We start from the raw sequence: 12,472 nt of genomic DNA, 5'->3' as shown, positions 1-12,472 counted from the left end.
TTAAAGGGCAGGTTTATTGGGAAGCTGCTCTCAGGCGAGTTCACTGGCCTTAAGAACAGAGGCCAGGGGAGTCGCCATGGGAAGGGCAGAGGGGGAGAAGAGAAAGGACCTGGGGCAGGAGGAGGGGCACAGATCAATCCAGAGAGCAAAATGTCTGGATTCTATAGGGAGGAACCTCTGGGGGAAGGGCAGCCCAGCCTCTGGGCTGGAAAGTTCAGGGTGGAGGCAGAGCATGCCAGGTAGGGACTGAAGGATGCTGGGAGTACCTGGAGGCCAGGTCTGCTTTGAGAGGTAAAATATGCACCTCTGTCTCTTGTACCAGGGTGCGGAAACCAAACGCTGATGTGCAAGGACACAAGTTCAGATTCTCAGAACGCCTGTAAAGAGTGGGCATGGTAATGCAAGAGTCTGTAGTCTTAGTGCTCCTGGGAGTAGGAAGATGGAGAGAAGAGTCCCCTGGACACTCTCAGGACAGTTAGTGCACAAAGAAGCAAGCAGCAAAAGAGCTAATGTCACACCCGAGCTAATGTCAGAGAGAGCACTGTAATGACTACACAAGAAAAACAAAACCCATGTATTTTTATTTTATGCGTGTATGTATGTAATGGTACCAACACACCAAGTGTGTGGAAGGACGCCAGGCCTGACTGCAAGTATTCTTACCCACTGAGCCACCTCAAAGGTCCCCAACGTATACTCAACAATGCCCACATATGTTAGACGATACACACACTTTTCTTTCTACTCTTGATCGTATGATGTTCTTCTGAAGTAGATACAATGCTCTCCACTTCTACAGATCTGTGTAGTTGCAGCTGAAGCGTTTAAATGGGCCTCTGAAAAGTGGCAGCTGTTCACACAGAGAAAAGAGGTCCTTAAGCAGAAGCCTGAAGGAACTACATTTAGAGGGCAGAGTTACCAGAGAATAAAGAGTTGCTGTAACAAGGAGTCACATTTCTTCTTGAGAGGGAGAAAGGCATTGACAGAGGGGGGCCTGGTCTACAGCACATGCCATCCCTGTGAATCATGAACCACACTTGTCTGCTGAGAGGGATGCTATAAAGGACAGAGAAAAGATGAAGTGTAATTATGTGGCAGTAACTCTATGGGATGTTGAGAGGCATTAAAAAAAAAAAAAATAGAAAATCGGAGGTACAGAAAGAGCCTGATAGAAAGCCCTGTGGACAACATCTGAAACTCAACTTTCCCCATCAGCTGATTTAAACAGGAGAGTACAGAAGACAGAGCTAATCATGGGCACAGAGGAAATGGAGCCACTGTAAGGCTGGAAGACTGTGAAAACTAAGGATTGCCCTCAAGTAGAGACTAGGAGCAGACAAGAAGTGCATGGCCTGGCATTACTCTCATTTGACTGGGCCCAAAGTTGCAACACTGTCATGGTGGTCCTGTAGGTGTGAGAAAGTGCCACGGCCAGAACTCAGATCTCTTCCATACACCACTGTCCACTGCTAGGGTCTTAGATACTCAACATTGTCTAGATGGACATAGACAAAATAACAAGAAATTGTTTCAGACATGTTTATTATTTTTACAGATTCTAAATACACTAGTGACCCTGCGATGCATGCTGGTGTCTGTGATGCCAGGCTCAGCATGACTGTCCAAAAGGCACCTGCCTAGGGGAGGCAACTTTCTGAGGGGATCCAAAGGCAATGGCCAGTGGCAAATATGTTTGTGAGCACACTGTCTGCCCTGTGCTGGGGAAGAGCTCCCACTATGTGTTGCCTCTGGACCTTGGTTGTGAGCCCTAAGAATATTTCTCAGGGGATTTTGTTTGCCAGGATCACACTCTGTAGCTCAAGCAGGCTTGTAATTCTCTACAAAGACAAGCCTGCCTCTGCTCTCTCAATCCTGCAGTAGCAGGCTCCTGAGTGCTGAGCATACAGATGTAGGCCACCATGCCCAGCTCCTAGAGAGCAATTCTATGGTCAAGACATGATCAAGATGCCTGTGACACCACGGCAGAGTCGTGCCAAGGTTCTGTGGTTTGAAACCTGGGATGTGAGTCTCATTTTTCAAACACACAGCTGCAATGCAAAAGGCATCAGGAGGCCAGGCCTGGTATTAGGAACTGAAGAAGTGGCCCAATTCCAGGTCAGAACAGTAGCAAGTGCATTGTGATTTCCAGCCTTGTGGCTGTCATACGACTCCAAGTTCTTCAGTGTGTTCTCATTAATATCCTGTTCAATGGGTGGTGCATCTTGTCAAAGCCCTTCATGTCTACTGCTGCTCCTTCCAGGCACATGGGTTCCCGTCTCTCACCGGCGCTGGTTTAGACCCGTCAGGTTCTTGAGCTAACACAGGAATAGAAGCAGAGAGTGGTGAGGCTTGCCTTATCTCCAAGACTACAGTGGGAAACCCTGGGGTGTTCAAGGTGTACAGCAGGTATAGCTAGGACACAGACTGAGGCATACTGGGGGCCCAGAGGCATAGGTAGCCTTCTTTAGGGATTTGGGGGGGGGGGAAGCTTGCCATTTGGCCAAGCTGGCCTGGAACTTTTAACCCTACCGCCTTAGCATAATGAGTGATGGAATACAGGTGTGCCCTGCCCCGCCTCACCCCGCTCTAGCAATTGCTTCTTGATGACAACAGGGAAGAGCTGGGGCATTCGAGAATACCGAGGATAAACCAAGGTCAGTTTTATTCAGCTTCCGTTTAAGATTCCAAAGCTATATTGGTTGGTGTCACTTTACAAATAGCATGGGACCAGAGTGAAATGGGAGGCAGGCAGTGTGACCTGGGCAGTACTCACCGTGACTGCCGCACCCATCAGTCCTTGCACCAGTGCCTCTCCAGTGGACTTCACCTAAGAGGAGCCTGGGTCAGATTCTCTTAAGCCCCCAGAGTGAGCTCAAAGATGAGACAGATAGGACAATGCAGGAAGCCTATGAGCCTCACAGTGGAGTCAAGGTGGCTTAATGAAATGGAAAAGAGCCTACGGACAGCACAACCACAGACAGACAGAGTAGACTGTTAAGGAAGGGCTAGCATGAGGAAGAGATGGCTAGCCTTCTTGGGAAGGCGTTTGGGACAGTCAGTTAAGGACAACAGGAAGCAAGAGAACAGCCAGGTGATCACATGTTTGAGACAGCCAGGTGTGCCTACTGAAAAGGGGTTCCAAATGGCCAGTTCCCAGCTACCTGCTTAGCCGTGTGACCCATGTTCATTGCATCATTAATCCGGTTTTCCAGGAAACGCCAAGTATCTTCAAAGTCTGGGGAGGAGTCCTGCATCATCACCAGCTCTGTTGTGTTGTAGATGCCAGCCAGCACTGCACGGCGGGTGTACCAGTTAAACTGCAGAGAGACCCACCCGGCAGGTGGGGAATCACTGCTCTGTGGGTTAAGGGAGTCTTGGGTTCTTCCCACTCAAGACCTCAGGGATGCCCTGGCTCTTTCCTCATTTCTTCTTTCCCCCACGGACACATATAGCCCTCTGGACACCACTACTACCCTGAACTTGGCTGGTTATAACTATAAGCTCCTAGGTTGAGAGTCAGAGGGTCTGAATTAAGCACCAGGAACCAGGAGGTTTAACCAGCAGCCAAGGTGATTTGATTGGTGAAATGCCTAACCCTCTGAGTCCTAGGAAGGTTCTATGATCTGACAGCCATGACTAAACCTTAGCATGTATAGCTCACGGGGAGGGCTGAAGCAGGATCAGGGGCAGGTTATAACACCTGGGCGGAGCTGAGCGTTCCAGTCCCTGGGGACTCTGCCAGCCCTAGTAATTGCTCTTTGGAGGACCAGCTCAGCTACTCTGTGTTTTATTCCTTTAATTTCTTTGCTTTCTAATTTTGTTCTCCCACCATCTCTGTTGGTGGTATATTCCCACACAGACAAAGTTTATTAAAGCACTTTGTTATAAGTATGGTGGGAGTATGTAGCTGCTGTGTACCTTTCCATCCTAGAGGCCACAAAGTACCATCACATTTTAATTTCCTTTATGAAGGCATATTTTGTTTTTTTTAATATCCCACCAGAAATATGATAGCATTAACAAGTCATATTCTTCCTTGTGCCTGTTTAAAAGGGGCTTATTGATCTCTCAACAAAACAGGTCAAGATGGGGAGGAGTTTCTTTTTAAAGCAATGGGTGACTCCAGGTTGTTTCCTCTCAGTCTCTGCAAAGGCACACATGGAGGAATTCTGCTGCAGAAGCCATGTCTTCAAAGACTGAGGGAAGATGGCTGAAGCAGCAGCAGCCTAAGGCCCCAAGGCCTGTGCCACCTCTGCAGTGGGAAGGACAGTCCCCAGCTCATGCTCAAATGCTGCTCCCTGAATGACAGCGACCCAGAAGCTTCTTTGGCTCATCAAGGACCTTTCCTCCCAATGGGAATGACACTGCTGCCCTTCCAGATTTTTCTGGTCACAGAAATTTCACAAACTTTAAGAAAACCCAAGCCTTTGCCAGCAACGTATGGGCCTACTGAAAACACTCACGTCAGTGGACTGGTCCCCAGCGTAATGCCACATGTCATCCACCATGCTGGTGAGCAAGCTCAGGCTGGGTGGGATATTGTGAGGGAGCAGGAGGATGCTGAGGGCCTGAAGAACAAATGACAGAGGAGGTATCACATACACCTAAAAGCGGCACACAGGGCTCACAGAGGAGGTCATGGGGGTCGCCCTAGTTCTTGCTCTTTGAAAGTCATCATGGGTGGAGGGAGCACTAAGAAACCTTGACTAGAGGTGATGGGGCCAGAGACATGGTTGTGTCCTAAGATGACCTAGTAGGACTCTCCAGGTCAACATTTGAAATTGGGAATACTGAAATTGGGAAGCTAAAGGGGTCACTCCTGTCTGAGCGTCCTAGAGCAAGGATGAGAAGGGCACCCTGTTCTGTCACAATCAACTCCTGTTGCTTTGCTTAACTCAAGTTGATTCCTATTCCCAACAGGCAAAACTTCCCCAGATTATAACAGTGCCAGCATGATCTGAGAGCCTCCTTTAGCAAATGCCAGTTTCTCCGGGCCTTACAGAACCCGCTCTGGACACTTTATCTACTCTATAATCCTCTTGGCTGTGAGGCGGGCAGAGGGGTCCTTCAGTAGAGGAAAGCATCCCCTTACAAAATAGCCCAAAGGCAGGACCTTGTTGAACCAGGCAGCTGAAACCCAATGCTGCTCTGCCGGGCTTTATGTGCCACAGGTGATCAAAGTCCATCAGCTGCTGCCCAAGGTCAAGTCTTTCAGCTGGACAGAGGATGCTGGGTTCTTTCTTAACTCAGAAAAGGTCCACACTGACAGGGCAGCTTTAGAAAATGGAGGCAAAGCCCTTGCAATGAATACTCCTCTTGAAAGCATTATCCATCGAGAAGCCCCAGTCTTCCAGATCTGGAACTGAGCCAAGATGGCTGATACCACGTTCAGACGGCTGTGACCTTACTCAAGGAAGACTGTTCCTCCTTGAAGACCTGGTGGCACACTTGGGCTACTGGGTCCACCTATGATATGAACTAGTATGCAGGGCCACTCACAGGTCCATGGATTTATAATACTCCCTATGGCCACTCCCTAGCAAGAATCTAGCTCTGCCAAGTGCACTACGCTTTCCTGGTCCCATGGATGCTCATGAGCTAATGTCTCAGTGGTGTGCTGAGTCCCCCGAGTGAGTGCATGGTGCTGAGGATGGAGTCATTGCTGCTGCTCTGGAGCTCAGTCTGGACTCTGTACCCGGGGCCAGTGCTCAATGTAGGGGATCAGCATTCTCAGTCTGGTTTCCACTGCTTCCCTCAGGAACTGGTCTGTCTTCCTCTTCCTGGAAGAGGGAAAAGAAAACAGTGTGTTTCTAGTGCAAAAGTTGGGGCCACACGTCCTTTGCAGCTCCAGGAGGAATGTGCCACCAGTTGTGGAGGAAAACTGTCAGCACAGGCTGTGGGATTTCAGACCTATCCAGGCTGTTAGCACTACTCTGGACATTTCTTTTATCAGCTTCCTGGGGACAGCTAATGGGGCAAGTGGCCAATCCCTTGCTGCCACTTTGAGCTATAATGCCATGAAACTTACTCTGCCTGGCCCAGTTGCACCAGCTTCTGCTCCTCTTCCAGCACCTGGTTGAGGCGAGCATTGCACTGGGTCACAAAGTGCAGAATCAGCTCACTGCCATCGCTCCCAAACATGCTGGCTGCTGCGCTGGAGAGACCCAAGGACTACAGGAAAGGAAGCAGCAAAGTGGTGGGTAAGCATAGTACCCTGGTTCCCCCAAATACCGCATCCCGTAACAGGGGCTGGGTTTTCAATGGCCATCCCTGACTGTAAGCTCCTGTGATTTTTAGTGAGTGCCCACCACTAGTGCACCAAGCCCTTTAATGTGTGCAAAGCATGACCCCAGGTGTGCATGTTGGAGTTCAGTGGCTGGCTCAAGGATGGGTGTATGAACACACATAAAAGTCAGGGGTCTACCATAGGAATCTTGTTTAGTATGGAGAGGTTCTAACTTTATTTCTGTTGCTGTGACGATACCCTTATAAAAAGCAACATAAGGCTGTGGTGGTGGCATGTCTTTAATCCTCGCACTCGGGAGGCAGAGGCAGGCAGATCTCTGAATTCGAGGCCAGCTTGGTCTACAGATTGAGTTTCAGGATAGCCAGGGCTCCACAGTGAGATCCTATCTCTAAAAGAAAACCTAAAGCAACACAGGAAGAAAGAATTTATTTGGCTTCCAACTCTAGCTTTTTTGGCTTTCGAGACTAGGTTTTTCTGTGTAGCCCTGGCCATTCAATTTTGTAGTGTGGGAATCAAACCTAGGGTATGGGGCACGCTAAGCAAGCATTTTTACCCATGAGTTATATCCCAAGCTTCTGTCAGTTGTTTAAAACACATTTTTTCCATTGAATGCACTGAGGAGTTAAATAAGTCAGAGACACCCCTTGCTTCCCTGCTCCATATTGTTTGCTGAGCATCCAAGGCAGGCAGAACCTTGACGGCAGCAGGCACGGACAGCAGGAAAGGAACAAAACCTTAGTATGACTTCCGCCTGCTGGGCATGGGAACTGCCTCTCTTCTGTAGGAGAGCATGGCTATTACATGGGCAGCAGCTGCCCGACCACTGTAGGCGACCGTGCACACTGCACACACCGTCTCACCGAGCTGCACACTGCTCTATTCAGTGGGCATGTCGTGGCTATACTTTACAAAGCAAGAACCTGTGGCTTCCAGCTCTTACCCACAAACAGGGTTGGCAGGGTCTATATGTATCATGCATCCTGCTCAAAGGAAGGTGAGTAGGTGCGGAAAGCCCCTTAACAGAGAATTCCCGTTCATCCAAGTTTCCCAAACAATCCTATTACTTTCTCTCACATTTGTTCCATCAATTTCTTCCCTCTCCCACAAATTTCTGCTGCCCTCTACTCCTTCCTGATCTTAGGTTCTCCAGGCTATCACATGCACCCAAAGAAAACCAAAGTCATGCCATGGCAATCCCCTTAATGTTTAGAAACTAAGCCTGGTGAGGCTGAGGCTAGCCTAGTCTATCTAGTGAGGCCTAGGACAGCCAGGGCTGCATAGGAAGACCCTCTCAAAAACAAACATCAACAAACCCAAGGCTGCCTTCTCCAACTCTGTTCCTAACACATCTGAGGCCAGTCCTTCCACCTGTTCTCCGGATCTTGCAACCCCTGCCTTAGGAATCGCATGGGTTTGGTTTTGCCTGCCACCTTCCATTATCTCCTCTTCCCTCAAGTGTTCAGCCAAGCTCGCCTTCCAGTCTGCTTCCCCTGCTTGACAGCCTTGTCAGCCTAATGGTTCTCGACTTCTTCCATGCCACAGCTCCTCCCTCTGATTCAGGACCCCAATAGCTATTGCTATAGGAACCAACAGAAGATGGCTTTTCTTTCTCCAGTATCAAGATGCTGTAACCCAGACCTACCCCTATACCATTCTTCCCAGCCCTTCTCTTGATAGGCTCACAATATGTAGCCCAGGCTGCCCTCAAACATGCAACAGTCATCTTGCCTCAGACTCCTAGTGTTGGGAACAGGTGTGAGTCACCACAGAACACTGGGATTCTCTCTCCACTTTATGCTCTCGCCATATACCCATATGTTCACACCCTGACACAGGCTAGAATGCTCTAACAGCCATCTGGAGGGCTGCTAGCTCCTTAAGTTCAAGTTCAGATCCCTATGTTTGCTTGACACCTCCAGCTTGGAGGAGGGCCGGATGTTACCAAATCAGAAGTACACAAGCAAAATGCTAGATCCAGAGAATGAAGTGTGTGAAGAAATATAGCTCTTTCCCTAGTTTCTGGGAGCTGGTCTTGTCGTCAATTCAGTTCCTAGCACCCACACCGGGTAGCTTATAACCAACTCTAACTCTGGCTCCAGGGGAACCAATGCCCTACAAGTGGTGTTGATATATTCTCTCTCTCTCTCTCTCTCTCTCTCTCTCTCTCTCTCTCTCTCTCTCTCTCTCGCGCGCGCACACACACACACACACACACACACAAACTCACCTCAAAACTACTAACAGCACAACAACAACAACAACACAATAAATTTCATTGAAAACAAAATTGCTCTGAGGACTGGACATGGTGGCATAAACTTGTAATCCCAATCCTTGGAAGGCAGAAGTAGGGAGATCTGTAGTTTGGAGTTCAGATATCCAGCAAACCTGAGCCCAGTCTAGCCAACAAGTGACTATCTTAAAACAAACAAAAAATTGCTTTGAGACTCCAGTCCACCCTGGTCAGAATGGCTAGCTTCAAGAAAACAAGTGACAAGAAATGATGCCAAGGGTAAGAGAAAAGAGGAGTCTGGGGAGTACTTCATTATCCCAGGCTGGCCTGGACTATGGCGTTCACTGGCCTCCAACTTGTAGTGATAGTCCTCTCTCAAGTACTGGGATTTCAGGCATGAGCCACTGGGCCTGTTGATAAAGAAGGTGGGAACTTTACGCACCACTGGTGGCAAGTAAACTGGTACAGGCACTGTGGACATTAGTATGGAGGTTTTCAACAAACTGAAAAAGAACTACTGTCAGATCTAGCTATAGCACACCTTGGTGTGGCTTTAAGGAGGCCAAGTCATCGTTTACAAAGATGCTTCATGTTTATTGCTATACTACTCTCAACAGTCAGGACATGGATCCTGTCTCCTCTGCCCATTAGCAGGGGAACAGATAAGGAAAATGTTGCAAGTATACATAAAAGAACTGTATTCAGATGTAAAGAACAAAAGGAAGGCATTCACAGGAAAGCTGACAAAACTGGGTATCAATCTGATAAGTGAAATAAGCTAGGTTCAGAAGAACACATACTTGAAAGTGTTCTCTCATGGGCAGGGACTGCTCCTCCAGAGGTCCAGAGTTCAATTCCTAGCCACCTCATGGTGGCTCACAACCATGTGTTGTGAGGGATCCAGTGCCCTCTTCTGATGTGTCTGAAGACAGCGACAGTGTACTCACATACATTAAATAAATCTTAAGAAAAAAAAAGAATACTTGCTGATCTTAACACCTACTTGGCAGCTCACAACCACCTTGGCCATCTGTTCCATGAGATTCAACACCCCCTTAGGCATACGTACATACATGGTGCATACACATACATGCAGACAAAACACACACACAAAATAAAAACAAATCCTTAAGTTTAAAGAAAAATATTACTGGACTGAGCTCAACAAGAGGAGGCACTCTGTCATGTGTGCACTGTCACCATTTCTGGCATAGTGCCTGCTACACGTCATTGCTCAGTAAGTATTTAAAGAATAGACTGTTCTTATTTTTTTTTTTTTTTTTCATGTCAAAGGAACAGGCACTGAGAGCTGTAGGCATGGTGGCGCGTGCCTGCAATTCTAGTATTTGGGAGGTAGAGTCAGCAGGACAAAGTTTCAGGGCAGTCTTGTCTGGCCTTGGCTATATAACGTCTCTAAATTAAAGAAAACCAAACCAAAACAAAAGAGGACATAAAGATGGCTCATCATAGAAAGAGCCCACGGTTGCCATGTCAAGCAGGACACCTGAATTCAATGCCTGAGACCCACATGGACAGAAGATGACACTCTTCTCCTGACTTCTATATACGTGCACACACTGGATACATACACACAAAAAGTAAAGAAATATAATTTAAAACAAAAACCAGTGTGCAGAACTGGTGACACATCACAGCTTAGTGGCACTGTCTTTCTTTTTCTTTTTCTTTTTTAAAAATATTTATTTATTTATTTATTATATGTGTGTACACTGTAGCTGTCTTCAGACACTCCAGGAGAAGGCATCGGATTTTTGTTACGGATGGTTAGTGAACCACCATGTGGTTGCTGGGATTTGAACTCAGGACCTTTGGAAGAGCAGTCGGTGTTCTTAACCACTGAGCCATCTCACCAGCCCCTGTCTTTCTTTTCTTGCTTTCTTATGGGAGGGCGGGAGGGAGGATCTCATGTAGTGCAGGCTGGCCTTGTGCTCACTTTGTACCTCTGAGTACAATTCCCTTTCAACCTCTCAGCTTCATGATTCCACCTTCCGAGTCAGGAAGGAATTACAGATGTGCAACACACTTGGGTTTTTGTTGTTGTTTAAGTTTTCTTTTTCTTTTTTCTTTTTTCCAGACAGGGTTTCTCTGTGTAGCCCTGGCTATCTCAGAAGTTACTCTGTGGACCAGGCTGGCCTCAAACTCAGAGATCCACATCACCACCGACTGGCTCACACTTGGTTTTATGTGCTGCTAGAGATTAAACCCAGGGTTTCATGCATGCTAGGAAAGCACTGTAGCAAGCCAGCATTTCTTTATTTTAAATCAATGCATTAAAAACAGGGCTCCTTAAGCCAGGCACAGGGGTGCACACCTTTAGTCCCAGCAGAGAGAGGCAAAGAGAGAGGCAGAGAGAGAGGCAGAGAGAGAGGCAGAGAGAGAGAGGCAGAGAGGCGGACAGGGCTTCTTAAGCCAGGCACAGTGGTGCCTACCTTTAGTCCCAGCACTTGGGAGGCAGAAGCAGAGAGAGGCGGAGGCAGAGGCAGAGGCAGGAGGATCTTTCTGAGTTCCAGGCCAGTCTGGTCTAGATAGCAAGGTCCAATGCAGCTAGGACTACACAGAGAGACCCTGTCACAAACAAACAAACAACAAACATCGCTGCTACAAAACAAGCTGCTTGAGGATATAACTCCCAAGAGCCAATTCTATGGTACATTCTTTTAATAATTAAAAAATAGCTTGATGTGGTAGCACACAGGCAGAGGCAGGAGAATCTCTGTGAGTTTGAGGCCACCCTGGTTAATATAGTAAGTTCTAGGTCTGTCAGGGCTATGTAGAGAGACTCTGTCGATAGATAGATAGATAGATAGATAGACAGACAGACAGACAGACAGACAGAGACAGTCCTATGGGGAAGAAAGAAAGGAAAACAAAACCCAGACAATCCTGTAGCTGTGCAGCTCTGATCCAGGCTGGAAGCATGAAGCCCTTTGTGGTTCTGACTCTGGGTTCATTTGAGTCTGCTGCCCCACCCTCATCTCTGCCTACCTGGGCTCCTTCAGCAATGGCTTCTGCAGTCCAGCCATGGGCAGGCACAAACTCTAGGGCTGCTGTCAAGATGCGGTGCTGTAGCTGCTCCTCACTCTCATAATCTTCTTCCTCCTCCCCACTCTGGTCTGTGTACCTGAGATACAGAACGAAGCACACATCACACCTCACTGTCTACTTCCCAGCCGGGAATGCAGAATGAGCCAACCAGAGGCAGAGGTTCTGGGTCTCCTCTGAACATGCTGAGAGGGTCTTCACTTCTACATTAGTATGGGTGTTTCAATACCAACAAGGTTCGAATCCTATTATCTTTTCCCTCCTCCCACAGTAAGAAAGTGTCCAGGGATTTGAGTCCTTATGCTATGAAGACAATGGTCCTGCAGTAGTCTGGTTTCTGCTCATCATCTTACAGCCTGGGGGAGCTATGGCTATGGCTCAGTACGTTTGTAGGTCATACTGCAGGGTCATAGCTGGACACTCCTGCCAGCACATGGTTATGTAAAGGCTTTTCTTATGTCTGCACCAGGCTGGACGTCCAAGAGCGCATGAAAGATGGTTATTCTATTCACAGGTATAGATCCTCAAAAATATTTGTTGAATTGCATAGTATTTTAGCTGGGTATATGCTGGTGATCCCAGTCCATGGAAGGTCGAGACAGGAGGATGTTCAGAGTTAAAGGCCAGTCTTAGCTACATGAGGACATCTCAAAAAAATCAATAAACAAACAATAGGGGCTGGAGAATATCTTAGCAATTAAGAGCATTTACTACTTTTGTAGAAAATCTGAGCTCAGTCCCCAGCACCCACATTGGGCAGCTCACAGCTGTTGATAAGTTAAGCTTTGGGAGATCTGATACATTCTTCTTGGCCATGTGCACAGACCACAACAGATACACATACACACAATTTTTTGTTTGTTTTTGTTTTTGTTTTTTTGGTTTTTCGAGACAGGGTTTCTCTGTATAGCCCTGGCTGTCCTGGAACT

General features: G+C 47.7%; 1 protein-coding gene across 1 annotated transcript in view; it reads right to left on the bottom strand.

Annotated features, from left to right (window-relative positions):
• Positions 1 to 1,525: 1,525 nt before the first annotated feature.
• Positions 1,526 to 12,472, bottom strand: part of Coq9 (coenzyme Q9) — a 17,537-nt gene continuing 6,590 nt past the window's right edge. The window contains exons 3-9 of the mRNA XM_021220466.2: positions 11,487 to 11,622; positions 6,029 to 6,171; positions 5,696 to 5,780; positions 4,464 to 4,568; positions 3,162 to 3,317; positions 2,774 to 2,827; positions 1,526 to 2,315 (exon numbers count right to left, since the gene is read on the bottom strand). Coding sequence (XP_021076125.1) covers positions 2,280 to 2,315; positions 2,774 to 2,827; positions 3,162 to 3,317; positions 4,464 to 4,568; positions 5,696 to 5,780; positions 6,029 to 6,171; positions 11,487 to 11,622 — 715 coding nt within the window. The 3' untranslated portion in view covers positions 1,526 to 2,279. The remainder of the gene's footprint in view (positions 2,316 to 2,773; positions 2,828 to 3,161; positions 3,318 to 4,463; positions 4,569 to 5,695; positions 5,781 to 6,028; positions 6,172 to 11,486; positions 11,623 to 12,472) is intronic.

Source organism: Mus pahari, chromosome 20, assembly GCF_900095145.1.
Source record: "Mus pahari chromosome 20, PAHARI_EIJ_v1.1, whole genome shotgun sequence".
In the NCBI taxonomy this organism is placed as follows: domain Eukaryota; kingdom Metazoa; phylum Chordata; class Mammalia; order Rodentia; family Muridae; genus Mus; species Mus pahari.
Note: the sequence above shows the minus strand (reverse complement) of the source record. Positions and strands in the feature narration are given on the sequence as shown.